Source organism: Narcine bancroftii, chromosome 2, assembly GCF_036971445.1.
Source record: "Narcine bancroftii isolate sNarBan1 chromosome 2, sNarBan1.hap1, whole genome shotgun sequence".
Taxonomy (NCBI): Eukaryota; Metazoa; Chordata; class Chondrichthyes; order Torpediniformes; family Narcinidae; genus Narcine; species Narcine bancroftii.
Window position 1 is genome coordinate 185,760,366 of NC_091470.1, and position 15,498 is coordinate 185,775,863.

A 15,498-nucleotide genomic window follows, 5' to 3' on the forward strand; every position below is an offset into this window, starting at 1 on the left:
AGAACATCTGGAGGGAACGCTGCTGTTGGAGAGAAGCAGCGATCATCAAAGACCCGCACCACCTAGCCCGCGCTGGGTTCTCGCTGCTGCCATCAGGAAAGAGGTGTCGGGGCCACAAGACTCGCACCACCAGGTTCAGGACCAGCTGCTCCCCCTCCACCATCAGACTCCTCAGCGACAAACTGAGTCAGGGACCCATTCAAGGGCCTGTTACTTGTGCATATTATTGATTTTCTTTGCTCTCCCTGTAATGCACATTCGTTACCTTTTTACAGTTCTGTATTTGTTACGTTTACTTTGTGCACAGTTCAGTTTTTGCAATACACATTAGTGGTAATTCAGCCGCGCCTGCGGGAAAAGGGAATCTCAGGGCTGTATGTGATGCCATGTATGTACTTGGACAATAAATCTGAAATCTGAATCCACAGTGATGGGAATGGATGGACACAACATGAAGGGTGGGAGGAGACGCTGAACGGGTTTCCTTTTGTAAAGAATTTATTGTGAATAATGTCTATTTTGGGGGGAAAGATCCCAAAATCCCAAACCCACAGGCTTCACTTTTTTCCACATAAGCACTTTTTCGCCTAAACATTTGTTTGAAACATTATTTGTCAAAATCCCAGCTTTTAATCCCCGCTTCTCAGGCGGTGCTGACATTTCCCCGACCTCGATGAAGGGCTCAAGCCCGAAGCGTCGGTGATGTATTTTTCCCTTTGCGATGTCAAGGACCCTGTTTGAGCCGAGTTTCTCCAGCTTGTGTTTTTCCTGCAACCCTGGGGTCTGGAGACTTTGGCCTTTGACTTCTTGGGCTTTTCCAATAAGGAATTTGGTGATTCGATGGGACCCGTTCAGCCCCAACCTGTTGTCATCAGGGCTTCACCCCCCCACTGTCCCTGACCCTGCTCCTTACGCTGGTCCTGGGGCCCGAGTCGCTGACAGATCAACAGCGGGACTGGAGCAGATTCTCAGCCACTTGTTCTCATCCTCACTCCAGAAGAAGGGATAAAGTTTCCCTGTGAATTTATTCCCAGTGAAGTAGTGGAGACGGGACTTGGTGTCGGTGCAGAAAAATGAAATGGTCCCGGACTCGTAACTGAGATAAATTCCCACCGTCCTGGGGATGGAACCGACAGGGAGATCGGATGGAGGGGAGGTGTTCACATAAAACTCGTCATCCCACTGCTCGATGCCCCAGACTCCAGTCTCCGGGATTAGGTTGGTCAATCCCTTCCTCTCCACAGACTTTGCGGCGACTCCCAGGCACCAGCGCCGGTTCCCCGACACCTCCACCTCCCAGTAATGTCTCCCCGAGGTGAATCCCACCGATCCCAGTGCACAAAACCAGTATGTGAACCTCTTCCCGGTGTCAGGGAGACCCTCCCTCTGAGTCGCAGTCCGTCTCATCCTCTTCCGATCCTCAGACACCTCGAGCATCGGATGTGCTGTGTACACATCCAGGGTGACGGAGACTGGGGGGGAGAAACGGAGTGTGAGGGACCCCGGGGATGGAGGGGACACAAAAAGGAGGGGGAGGGGAGACTGGGATGGAGGGAGGAGGAGAGACTGGATGGAGGGAGAGGGGAGACGGGGATGGAGGGACACGGGATGGAGGTGGAAGAGTGAAGGTGATGGAGGTGGACAAGGGTGGAGGGGGGATGGTGTTGGAGGGGAGGGGGTATATTGATGTAGGGGAGGGGGATGGAGTGGGAGGGGAGACAGGGATGGTGGGGGAAGATGAGAGGGAGATGGAGGGAAAGGGGAGATGGGGATGGAGTGGTATGGATGAGGGGGGTGGAGGGGGAGGGTGAGTTGGAGGGGTGAGGGGGAAGGAGGGCAAGGGGAGATGGGGAGGGGACCCAAAATGGAGGGGGAATGGGGTCGGGGACGGGGATGGAGGAGGTAGGGAGAGTGGGGATGGAGGGGGAAGGGGGATAGGGATGGGAGACAGGGATGGAGGGTGGGACAGGAGACAGGGGTGGAGGAGGGAGTGGAAAAGTGGGGATGGATGGGGAGGGAGAAGAGCAGTGCTGCCTCAGGACCAGTGGAGGTCAGGGAGAGGGTGGGTAATGGGGATGGGGTTGAGGAGGGATGGAAGGATGCGAGGAGGCTGGGAAATATGGGGGTGGAGGAAAGGAACAGGGAAGAGGAATGGAGAGAGACTTGAGGGCCCACAAAGGGTTGGTGAAGGTGGTGGGATGTGAGTGGGGAACAGGGAAATGCATGGGGAATGGGGAGGGAAGGAGATAGGGTCTTTGGTGCAGTTCAGTATGGAAAGGTTCATAAAAAGACACTGTGGAAATGCACATTTCCGTTATATCTGCCAAAACATCCCCAGCACTTCCTGTGTGGGGTTGGGTGGGGGGGTGTGTGGAAATGGGTGAGGGCGGGTGTGGAGTGAGGGTGAAGGAGGGGGTGATGGTAAGGATTATCCCGCTAACGCCCCTATAACCATCTCCTTTACCCCCTCCAGTGCAGTCCCATCTTTCCTGTACTGTTGTGGCCAGATCTGTGCATAGGACTCAAGCTGTGGCCCACCCTGTTCCAGCAAAGATCTCTGCGGTTTTATTCATGCCTAAACTCAGACAAGAAGGGAAGAGAGAAAATCTGGGGAGGAGTTTAATGGAAATTGGAGAAGTCGATAAAAATGCTGACTGGATGGAACGCGCCTGATAAGGTGTTGTTGCTCCAGTTTGCGGGTGGCTTCAGTTTGGCAGTGCTTAAGGCCATGGACAGACACGTTGCTGTTGGATTAGGGTGTGGAATTAAAATGGTCGGCTACTGGGAGGTCCTTGTTTCTGCAGCAAAGGTGCCCAATGAAGCAATCTCCCAGTCGCGTCCAGTCTCTCTGATGTAGAAGGGGCCGCATTGGGAGCACTGGTTGCGGTAGACGACCCCTACAGATTCACAAGTGAAGTTTTGCTTCACTGGGAAGGCAGTATGGGTCGCCAAGCAGTGGTGAGGAAGGAGGTGTGGACGTAAGTGGAGCATTTCCTATGGTCACAGGAGTAGGTACCGAGAGGGTGATCGGTGGGACAATTGGGTAACTGCTTTGCCAAAAATTTCTCTTCAACATGAAAGGGGAACTTTGAAACTCGCAGACACAGGGAGAGGGTACAAACTCTGTAGTAATTGTGCCAGATTTGAACCCGGGTCGCTGAAACTGTAATAGTGTGGGGCTAATGACAAGGCTAACCAGCTTCAATCCAGCAATGAACTCAATGCAGACAGATGGCCTCGTATGTTCCAATGAAGGGCAGCTCAGTTGGAGTCATGGTTAGGACAAGGCTTCTACAACCCCAGTGACCTGAGTTTGAATTCGGTGCTGACTGTGAGGAGTTTGTGCGTCTCTCCGTGACTGTGTGGGTTTCCTCTGGGGCTTCGATTTATTCCAATGTTCCAAAGATATGCGGGGTTGGTGGGTTAATTGGTGACATGGCCCTATTTGGGCGGTGTGGGCTGTGGGCCGTAAGGTCCTGTTACCGTTCTAAATCTCTGAATTCAAACTAAATTTAAATTAAATGTGAAACTGCATCAAATATAACGACTGGAACAATCTGTACTTACCAAACCCAATGTCCACTTCATCGTAACCTGCACAAAACAGGAAATAGTTCACATCTTTTATCATTTGGAGACAGGGTGAATGAAAATTAAATTACAATAATGACCATCTGGGAGTTAAACACGAAAACCTGCAGACACTGGGGTCGAGTGCAATACACCAACGTGCAGGAGAAACTCAGCAGATCAGGCAGCGTCCAAAGGAAGTGAAGGGTGACCAACATTTTGGTCCTGGGCCCTTCCTCAGAAATAAGAAAGAAAATAGCAGACAGATGCCTGTGTACAAAGGTGGGGGAAGGAGAGGAGGAGGGAGGCAGGGGCAGGGGGAAGAGCTCAAGCCCACAGGTAAGATTAATCGGTCAGTTAATTGGTCACATGGATGTAATTGGGTATCACAGCCTCATGGCCTGGAAGGGAGTAGCTTTAATCACATCAATTACATCAACACATCTCACCTGCTACTGACCCGGTTCCAAAGATGGTGCTGAGGAAGGAGTTTGGGTGCAACAGTCTTTAGAGAGATTTCTGGGTGGGGCAGTCACAGGTTCAGGGGTGGGGGGCCAGTCCATATGTACATACAGTGGTTCCACCACATTCACCCCTTCTTTTGAAACAAAGTCCAACGTGTTAAAGTGAATCAATGTTCTTTACGGGTTCAGCCTGTCTGGTGGTCTCATCTGTCGCTGCAACCGTCGTAATGTTTGCTGTGGTTCAGCTTCTGGTTCCCGGCCAGTGTCGTTGTGACAGGCTACACCTCTGGTGGCTGTAGGGGGTTAATAGGACTGTGGGGTTGCTCTTTCTGGGGCTGGGGCACTGCATCATGCACAGTTAGTGGGGCTGGCTAGCTGGGGTTACCGTGAAGGGATGTTGATTGGTTGGTTGAGGGGTCCCCTGGCGTGCTCCAGGTCTCAGATGGAAATCGTATCCTGCCGCTCATCCTGTTACTCCACGTAAGCGTATTGGGGGTTTGGTTGGAGGAGGTTGACCTTCTCAACCAGAGGGTCAGTCTTGTGTCATCTGATATGTCTCTGGAGCCATATGGGCCCAGGGCTGCCAGGATGGCAGTGTGGCTCCCAATGCCAACTTCTTGGGAAGGATAAGCTGTTCATGCGGTGTCATATTAGTAGAAGTACAGTGCAGGGACCTGGTGGCCTGGAGCACCTCAGAGAAGGCGTCTTGCCACTGGGACATGGACATGACACTCGAGCTGAGGGCTAGGAGGGTTGCCTTCCAGTCAGTGGAGGTCCCCCTTTCTATCTGGCCCTTCCCCTGGGGGTTGTAACGTGTAATCTTATCCATGGCTAAGTGCTTGGCCAGCAGTTACTGGTGCAGCTCGTCACTCATAGACGAGGTTGGCCTGTCGCTATGGATATAGCAGGGGTGTCCAAACAGAGTGAATATGCTGCACAGTGCCTTTTGACTGAGGCCGTGGTCATGTCTGGGCAAGGGATGGTAAAAGGGATACGGGAGTATTTGTTGATGATATTTAGGAATTACATGTTCCTGTTGGTGGAAGGGAGGGGGCCCTTGAAGTCCATATTCACATGGTTGAAAGGGTGGGTGGATTTAATCAGGTGGGTTTTGTCTTGCTGATTGAATTCGTGTTTACACTCGGCACAGACCGGGCAGCTCTGGGTCAGCAACCTGATATACTCAACCAAGTAAGGGAGTTTGTGGGGTCTAATGAAGTGGTAGAGCCTGGTGACCCGGGGTTGGCAGAGGTTGTTGTGGAGGACTTGGAGGCAGTCCAAATATGGGTTGATGCATGTCCCCAGAACAGGACATCTGGAGGCTCGTTAGCTTCCTGAGCTGGTACAAGATCTCGTAGTTCTCCACTTCAGGATCTTAATTTTTACCCACTGTTTGTTGTTGTACATAAAGGTGATTGCACATTGGTCAGTAAGCAGGGTGAATGATTTGCTGGCCAGGTAGTTCCTCCAGTGGTGTACAGCTTTCACTGTGGCCTGGGCCTCTTTCTCGATGGGTTAGTGTGGGAGCTCGGGGCCCTTGGAGGGTTCGGGAAAAGAATGCCATTGGCCTGCCCGCCTGTTTGAACGTGACAGCCAGGGCAAAGTCAGATGCATCACTCTCCACCTGGAGGGGGATGGATTCATCCACAGCATGCATCGCCGCTTTGGCAATGTTGCCCATGATGCATGTAAATGCTGCTTTCAATTCTGCCGAGAGGGGAAAGAAGGTAGATTTCACCAGCGGGTGGGCTTTGTCCATGTGATTCAGGACCCACTGGGCATTATATGAAAAGAAGCCAAAACACCATTTTAGGGCCTTGAGTGTATGGGGCTATGGGAGTTCCAACCGGGGGCGCATGCGGTCAGGGTCAGGCCCAATGACGCCATTCTCCACCACACAACCAAGGATGGCCAAGGATGCTGAACGCGCATTTCTTTTGGTTGTACATTAAGTTGAAGCATTTTGCTGTCTGGAGAAATTTGTGTAGATTAGCTCCATTAACCTACTGGTCATGGCCACAGATGGTCACATTTTCCAAATAGAGTAATGTGGCCTTTAGCCTGTAGTATCCACTATCGAATCCATCTCCCATTGGTGACCCTGAAAGAGACCTGGAGGAAGTCGTAGACGCAGCAGCCTTCCTTGAAGACAGTGTTCGGGCTGTCCTCTGGGAATTGGTGGTAGGGCCTTGAGGTCAATGGTTGAGAAGACCCAGAACTGTTTGATCTAGTTCACCATGTCGGCAATGCGGGGGTGTGGGTAGGCATCCAGGTGGGTAAAATGGTTTATCGTCTTCCTGTAGACAATGACCATGTGGTTTTCATCTCCGTATTAATGACCACCACTTGTGCCCTCCAGAGACTTGGGCTGTGTTCTATGATCCCTTCTGCCAGAATCCATTTGACTTCTGCTTTGATGAAGGCACTTGGTGTTGACAGGTTTGCAGTTGGGGGTTAGGTTCTCGAACACGGGTGGCAGTGGGACCCGGAGGGTAAACAGACCGTAGTTTGTGTTCGGAGGGGAAAATAGGATGGTTTAAGAATTGGTAGTTGTGGACTGTGGTGAGGAGGGTGTGTGGACCGACAAACTACATTGAAATCTCCAGCACAGTAAAGGCCCTTTGGCCCACAGTGTTGTGCTGGACAAATCACCGACTCTAACCACTATGAAGAATTTCCCTACTCCATAACCCTCCATTGTATGTATTGTCTGAGCCGGCCACCCCCTGAACCTGCGACACCTGCCTCCTGCAAATCCGGTCCCGGTATGACTGGTGCACAGAGCTATGTCATGAAATCTTCAAGTTCTTGTATTCCGTTCCCCACACAATCAATGTCATGGTACAGCTGCCATGGATCTCAGCCAAGTGGGAATGGATGCCAGGGAGACTTTACATTTTACCGGGGTTAACATGAGGGAGTAGAGCTGCACTATGCCCAGGTAAGTGAAGCTCTCCGTGCTCCCTGTATCAAATAGGCAGTTCGTAATGCAACCATTTACCTCGATGTTCATCATGGCCCTGACCAGTTGATGTGGGTTGACCTGATCCAGGGTAATCGAGGCCAACATCTGGTCGCTGTCTGAGTCACTGCTGTAGAGCAGATTTGGGAGTGCTCTCCAACATGGCTGCCCCCATGCTGTGCATGCATCTCTGCTAGAAAGGGTCTGGGACACCTGTAGTGTCCTTTCTTCCCACAGGTGGAGCATGTAGTGTTTTGAGATGGGCAGTTCTTTTGGGAAAGTTTTGTGTGGCCGCAGAAGTAGCACTTTGGGTGCTCGATGGCAGCGGCGGTGACCGGGGAACCCGCGTTCTGAGGTTGCTGCATTTCTTGAGAGGACCTCCACGTTCATTTGTGCTGTCTCAAGCACTTTGAGACAAGTGAACAACTTGTTACAGGCTTCGATCGCCCTTTTCCAAGTCACTGTCTGATGTGATCACACATGCATCGTACATCAGTTCTTCTAAGTGGACAGCAGCAGAGACTTCTCTGCAACTGCAGGCCCATCCCAACACCCACAGGACCTGCATGTACTTATCCACCGACTCACCAGGTGCTTGTCTCTGACTGCCCAGGAAGTACTTGATGTAGATAACATTCGTCGGGCTCCAGTACTGTTTCTGAAGGAGCTCCATTGTGGCCGAATAAGTCGTGCAGTCCCTTATCATCTGAAGAATGCGGTGGTCGACCTGATCAAAGAGTGAATCTTGTTTGTCTTCCTCACTCTGAACGTTGTTGTGTCTCACAAAAGCATTCGGACAGTGCAGCCATTGATCGAATTTGACTTAGGCCTCCGGATTATAAGGGTCGTGTCCAGTTTATCACCCGACATTGCCTTGTCCGTGACCCAACATTAAGGTGATTAAATTGTAGCACTATCGATCAACCACATTGGACAGAGAGTTGTGATTAATAGGCTTTAAACACCTTAAGACATCAACGCAGCTCACACGTTGCTAGCCCGGTTCCAAGGCAGGTACTGAGGGATGAGTTTGGGCGTAACAGCCTTTATTGGGATTTCCAGGAGGGAGGAGTCGCAGGTTCAGGGTATGGCCGGCTCAGACAATACATACAATGGAGGGTTATGGAGTAGGGAAATTCTACATAGTGGTTAGAGTCGGTGATTTGTCCAGCACAACTCTGTGGGCCGAAGGGCCTTTACTGTGCTGGAGATTTCAATGTTCTAAATCTACTCTGAGGGATTCTGAGGCACAAATGCATGAAATTTAATTCACTGAACCGGAATCACAAAGGGGAAAAGTCAGTAGTAGAAGAGATATTTATTTTTCTCAGAATAAACGTTCCAATATCAGACAAAACCTCATTCAACACAAGGATTTTGCAAGTCGTAGGATGCATGAGGATGTGCGGAAAGAGGTGGAGAGGTAGAATTCATGGAGGGAGAAGTCAAGGGTTACTTTATAGGGAGGAGGGTTGTGAGTGAGGGGACAGTATCCAAGGAGAGGAATGCGCGAAGACATAAGACAGCAGGGTCAGGAAGGGAAGCGCGATGGTGAGTGGATGAGTGGGGAAACGATCATGGAGATGGAAGAGGCCTCGGGGAATGAAACTGGAAATTTCCAATTCATTCACTGAAGGGTGGGGTCAGGGGGTGTCCAACGTAACTCACCTTCCAAGGAGCAAAACAGCTGGAGTTCTGTAAAACAAGAAGCAGGAACGTGTCAGTGAGTGGGAGCTGCAGCTGGATGTACAAACAGAGCACAATTCACACCTCGCCCCCTGTATTCACAGTCATTGAGAGTAGTGAGGGAGGGCCCTCAGGCACCACGTCCTTATTTTTCAAAAATAAACTTTATTCACAATTTTTTACCAAATAACTGGATTCTATCTTTTCATATTTTTAGTGTACATTCACATTCATTGTACATTTCTAGATACCTTCACTATCCACCATTGTCAACACTGGGCCACCTTGTCACTTATCTCCCACTCTGTTGTTTCAGGGATTTCCCCTCAGCTCAGCCTGCAGAGCCAGTAATGGGAGGACTCTGGGCTGTGGTCCTTCTGCCCAGTGCCCTCTTGTTGGGTGCACCAAACTTCAGTGCGTCCCTCAACACATATTCCTGCAGCCTGGATATGCCAATCATGCCAAGGGGGTTTAGTTGAATCACTTCTGGTTCACCCAGCCTTTCCAGTTAAGAACGTTGCACTTTGCACTGTGCCGTTACCTTTAGTGACTTTATCTTCTTTTCTGTGGATCATTACGTTGAAGGCAGCAGCTGTGACCACTAGGCCGGCCAACACCCAGAAAACCACCAGCCAGGCGTCAAATTCATCGGCTTTACGGAAGAAATCATCTGGAAGGGAAATGAACAGAGAAGGTTCAGGGGTTACAGGGGCATATTTGTGCTTGGAAGTTTCCCATTTTATTTTTGTTTAGTCCTGGGAGTTTTTACATCACTGGACAAAGTAGCAGAAGAAGAAGTGAGGAAGATTTGGGACGTGGGAGGAAACGATTGTGGGGAGGGAGCTCCTGGGCTTCCCCAAACCCTTCCACACTGGGAGAAGGGGGACTTTCCCCAGTGATCTGACTGCTGACACAGCAGGTATCTGATGTTGGGTGACATGGAGCTTGTCCATAGTGGTCTCAGCGTTGGATGTCAGTCTGCATCAGAATGGGCCAGGTCATCCATAAGACCCAAAGACATAACACCCAGGAGCAGAAATAATCTGCCCCTCCATTTAATAATGAGCTGATCCATTTTCCCACACAGCCTCGGCTAATCAGCAGGCATTCAACCTATTCCTTAAGTCCACCCGTATCGTATTTATAACAAGGTCTTGAGGAAGTCTCAGCACTACAGAGTTCAAAAAAACTCCTAATTTGTAGGTATCTAAAGAAATGATGTTTGGGAGGTTTAAATTTAAGAGATAGTTGTTTGCGTGAAGCTAAATTGTCATCAATAAATAAATCTTGAAAAGATTGGATACCCAACTTCAACCCTTCACGAAGAGCAGAATCTTGCACAGAAGGTGCAAGATATCTACGATATCCAAAAAACAATTCAAAATTGAAACCAAATTCTCACAGTATGCTCAATATCAAAATTATCTGTTAATTTGAAAGCAGAGAAAGGTAATGGCACTCCGAGTATCGAAAGAAGAGAATATTTTTAGTTGAGTTAATTGCTAATTTAATCCAATTTAAAGTGTCCTTAAAATAATGAATCCAATGAGTGACAAATCTAATATTAGCCACCCAATATTAAAATCTAATGCCAAACCACCTATTTTTAAGGTTTGAAGTAAAACTTTTCTAAGAGTAGGATGCTTAATTTCCAAATATATGAGGAAATAATTGGTCAAGTGAATCAAAAAAATTTTGGGACCAAAAACAGGAACAGTTTGGAAAATATATAAAAACTTGTGTAAGATGGAATATAATCTTCCTGTTTATTTTTCTCACAACGAGCAATGACCATTCACTTTCCAACATTGTAGGAAGGTTACAGCAGGATTTAGACAGGACGCAGAGTTGGGCAGAAAAGTGGCAGGTGGTCTTCAATCCAGATAAGCGTGAGGTGATGAATTTTGGAAGGACAAACCAGAAAGCTGAGTATGGAGTTAATGGTCGGATACTTAAGAGTGGTTCAAATCCATGCATCCCTCAAGGTCACCTCACAGGCTGATAGGATAGTTAAAAATGCGTATGGGAGGCTGGGCTTCATTTGTCGGGGGATGAGTAGGGAGGTCATGTTGCAAGTCTACAAATCTCTGGTGAGACCACACTTAGAGTATTGTGTTCAGTTCTGGTCACCTCATTACAGGAAGGATGTGGAAGCTCTGGAGAGGGTGCAGAGTAGATTTACCAGGATGTTGACTGGATTGGGAAACAAGTCTTATGAGGCAAGGTTAACAGAACTGAGTTTTTTCTCTTTGGAGTGTAGAAGGATGAGAGGAGACTTGATAGAGGTCTACAGGATTATGAGAGGCATAGATAAGGTGGACAGCCAGCACCTGCTTCCTAGGGTGGGAATAGCAAACATCAGAGGACATCTGTAACAAAGTTAAGGGAGGGAACTTTAGGGGAATCCTCAGGGGTAGATTTTTTACACAGAGTTGCAGGTGCCTGGAATGCTCTGACAGGGAAGATGTTGGCGGCCGAAACATTGGGAGCATTTAAGAGACTCTTATGAACAGGCACACGAATGAAAGAAAAATAGAAGGTTCCAGGGTAGGGAGGGTTTAGTATTTTTTTATGAATATATAGGTCAGCACAACATTGAGGGACAAAGGGACTGAACCGTGCTGTAATGTTCTGTTCTACCTCATTTGCCACTGCTCTCCCCATTCCCCTAATCTATCTAAACCCTTCTGCAGCCTCCATCTTTCCTCAAATCTACCATCTCCTCTCCCTCTCTTTGTATCATCTGAACACTTGGCCCAAAGCCATTCACTCCATAATCCAAGTCATTAATATACAACATAAAAAGAAGTGATCCATCAGCGATTCCTGTGGAACTCCAGTAGCAACTGGCAGCCAATCAGCATATGATCCCTGTATCTGACTCTGCTTCCTACCAATCACCCAATGATCTACCACACTAGTATGTTTCCTGTAATTCCATGGGCCCTTAGTTTGTTAAGTGCTCTCATGTGCGTCACCTTATCAAAGGCCTTCTGAAAATCCAAATCCACAGCATAAACTACATCTGTTTGTCCCCAAAGGAAATTATTCTGACTTTGGCCCATCTTGTCATGTGCCTCCAAGTTCTCCATAACCTCATCCTTAACAGTCAACTCCAACATCTTCCCAACCACTGGTGTCAGACTAGGCGGTTTATAATTTCATTTCTGCTGCCTCCCTCCCCTCTTCCTTTTTGAATATTTTTTTTAAATCAACATATGTATTGATAACAAGCAATAACAAATCTCAATATTACAATGTTAACAAATATATGTTGAAAATATAGAAATAGAAAGAAACTAAAGAACACGACTAAACTAAAAGCTAAAGACTAAAAAATCCCAAAGTCCCTTAGAAACCACCCCCACCTTAATATAATATAATCTCAATAACTAATCAAAATCTATTATGAAATATATAACATAGCTACATGTTAATTTGGATGCTTCAGATGACAGTCAAACATACCAAGAAATATTGTTCCAAAAATTATCATTCATTCAGTGAAAACTTCACTGGTCAGAAGGATTCAAAATAAAAATAAATAATTTTAATTTTATTATTCTAGCATATGGTCCCCAAATTTGTAAAAAATATGGAAAATTATAAGTATTTTTTTCTAAAGGAATCCAACTTTGAATCTCTGAATGCCATCTTTATAATGTTAATGAGACATCAGATTTCCATGAAACAGTCATACATTTCCTAGCTGTTACTGAGGCTCACAACAAAGATCAACTGAGAGTCTGACAAAGGTAATTTTGGAGATATCCTTTCAAAATGTCTTAATAACAATAGTTCAGGATTTAACGGAAAAGCAACACCAGTCATTCATTGTAAAAACTTACTAACAGATACCCAAAAAGAATTAACCTTCAAACAAGACCATGTAGAATGAAAAAAAGTTCCAACTTTTCCACATCTAAAACATTGATCTGATATATTCTCTCTCCATCTACTCAATTTCTGAGGTGTAATGTACAAGTGATGTCAAAAATTATAGTGAAGTAATCTGTACCTTCCATTAATAGCATTAGACATAACTTCTTTACATTAATTTTGCCAAACCTGTTGATCTATTGTTATATATTACATATTATACATATCACTTATGTTCCCATCTTTCTTTTGAATTGAACAAATCTACTTTAGATGTTTGTTCTTGAAACAACATATATGCTATTGAAATAAATTTTTTAGTCATTCCATTCACTATAATTTTTAAAAATCACATCAGATCCTAATTTCTCTCTGAAATAGGCTCTTAATTGAAAATAACAACATAACATATTGCGAGGAATATCATTTTTAATTTTTAATTGATCAAGACATCAATCTATCATTTGTCACAACAATCTCTCAATTTTGAGATTCCTTTATTATTTCAAATATTTTTAAAAAAGCTAAAAACCTTAATTGTGCTGCTATGTAATTCTTGAAATTAGGAAGTTGTAATATTTCCTTGTGACTTTCGGCATGTCTGACCTGATGAATGAAATGCTTGCATTAGCAGACGGCCATTTCAATTGCTTAATGTTCAAGGCAGCCTCTTGGAATGGCTCCATCATGACATCGCCCTGCTGCTCTCTTCTGCTGACTTCTCTAAACCAAGAGAAGTTTCGAGGGAGGCAGATAGACTTCACAGGGTAGTGCAGCCTCCTGTGGCAAAGTTTCAACAGGTCACCTTGGACAGTCACGTCAATGCAGCCGCCATTTCTACAGCCCTCCACAAGCTCCCGAGGAAGAAAGAGCCATCGGAGAACAATAAGTGGTGTTTCTACCACAGAAAGTCGGACATGAATGGCGCCGCTGTGTACCACCATGCAGTTATGTGGTTGACTCCCAAAGAAGTGACAATGCCAAATGGCGCTGTTGGCCTCGGCAGTTGGCGATCAGACTGCCCTGTTATATGTCACTGATCAGTGCATGGGATAGAAACTGCAAGTCGACACCAGAGCTCAGCTCAGTATCTTCCCGCCATCCTCTTATGAGAGGGAATCTCAAGTGCCTCAAACTGACTTGCATGACACCAATGGCTCTATGATTAGCAGTTATGGTACAAGGTTGATACTGTTACAGAGTTCTATGTTGTGTATTGGTCAATGTGTTGTGTGCTTTTGTGTTGGAAAGTGTCAGTTTGCCTTAGAGAGCCAAGGTGAAGGTGGACTGCTGAGAGAGTGGGAGACGGACTGGGCATGTGCAGAAGATGACCTAGAAATTTCTGGACTTGGAAGACAAACCACCACTGGGTGTGGCTGTGAAGTGGAAGGAGGCCCAAGCAGAGTCATTGTCTGGGAGGCAGTTTAGAATGTTGGGATTTTAAAAGGGATGAACATTCTGAAGCCAGAAGGATCTGGACCAAGCCAGTGGTTCTCTCTGCAGCAACACAAGAAAACTTTGAATTTTGTGCTCTCTCTCTCTCTCTCTCTCTCTCTCTCTCTCTCTCTCTCTCTCTCTCTCTCTCTCTGTCTCTCTAAGATCTTTTGGCTTCAGTTTATCAAACAAACTGAATTTTGTTTATGATCTTTGCTTTGGTTGAGATCGAAGTTTTGTGAGTCTTGTGTGTTTTGTGTTTGTTTTGTGTCTAAGTGTTTCTGTGGGCTGGTTGGAAATATACCTTTGACTTTAATTACATATGTTATATTTAGGCTGGGGAATTTATTAGTTTTACACTGTTTAGAAATTTGAATAGTAACCAGTGGGCATTGTTATAAAAGGGGGGATTTTGAATTAAAGTTTGAAGGTGAAATTCTGTTAATAAATTAATTGTTCATCTTTACCCCTCTGTGATTTTCCTTCTTTGTGGTTGTTGGCTTGATTCTGGAACAATACAACTGGTATTAGGCGACACACCTTACCACTGGGCTTTTATTCTGGTGGCCGTAGGGCAGCACATTTTGGGAGTGGACTTACTGAGGGTACATGACTTGTTGGTAGATGTGAAATGGCGACATTTGTTCCATGACACCATATTCCACACATGCCCACTTTCTTCAGGTAGCTGGCAATACTGCTACATGTGCAAACATTCGCCACCGATAATTTTGCAAACATTTGCAGAATTTCCTGAACAACCTGCATCAGATTTCCATTTAGTCTCTCCACGTCATGGAGTTCAGCCCTTCTTAACCACCACCGGCCCTCCCCTACATTCCAAGACCTGGAGACCTCTTCAGCAGAATTAATTAATGGCGCTCCACTCCTAGTACCAGCAGACATCACAACTTCTCCAGCTAAAGATAAATCCTCGGTTACAGAGGAATTACAAGAACTAAGAAACAAGATGGGTTCCCTGGCTCCGGTTCCAGCAACTCATGATGGATCACCATCTACACAAGTTTCTGCTGCTCTCCACTCTACTTCTTACATTTTTGTTCAATGACCATCCCACTCTACACTCCTGCAGCAACATTACGAGGGGCCTAAAAAGTGCTGCAGCACAATGGATCTACAGTGGTATTGGACATTGGTGGTCGATCAGAACCTTTTACACGAGACAGACTGAAGACTGCACACATGGACATTGCTGAACATGTGCATGTCCCACCTCCCAAGTGCCAGGGATGCCCTCTAAAATACCCAAAGTTGTTACATTGCAGCCATGCAACGATTCTGTGGGATGCAGTGATGTGGCTGACCGCGCGGCCCCACAGCTGGACAGACAGGATCGCCGCACTGAGCAGCCGGCAGAGATTGGTGCAGCCTCCCATTCTTTTCCCAGGAGAAGCTCACATTTGCAGACCCATGTGAGTTGACGGAGCATGTTGCTTCTCTGCTGGCATGTTGCCAGAGAGACAATGACTGCAGCACGCTGAC

The 15,498-nt window shown here is 46.7% G+C and overlaps 1 protein-coding gene across 1 annotated transcript in view; it reads right to left on the reverse strand.

Annotated features, from left to right (window-relative positions):
• Window positions 1–286: 286 nt before the first annotated feature.
• The window catches only part of LOC138754771 (butyrophilin subfamily 1 member A1-like), a 33,981-nt gene continuing 18,769 nt past the window's right edge, over window positions 287–15,498 (reverse strand). The window contains exons 5-8 of the mRNA XM_069919569.1: window positions 9,224–9,352; window positions 8,665–8,691; window positions 3,568–3,594; window positions 287–1,472 (exon numbers count right to left, since the gene is read on the reverse strand). Coding sequence (XP_069775670.1) covers window positions 910–1,472; window positions 3,568–3,594; window positions 8,665–8,691; window positions 9,224–9,352 — 746 coding nt within the window. The 3' untranslated portion in view covers window positions 287–909. The remainder of the gene's footprint in view (window positions 1,473–3,567; window positions 3,595–8,664; window positions 8,692–9,223; window positions 9,353–15,498) is intronic.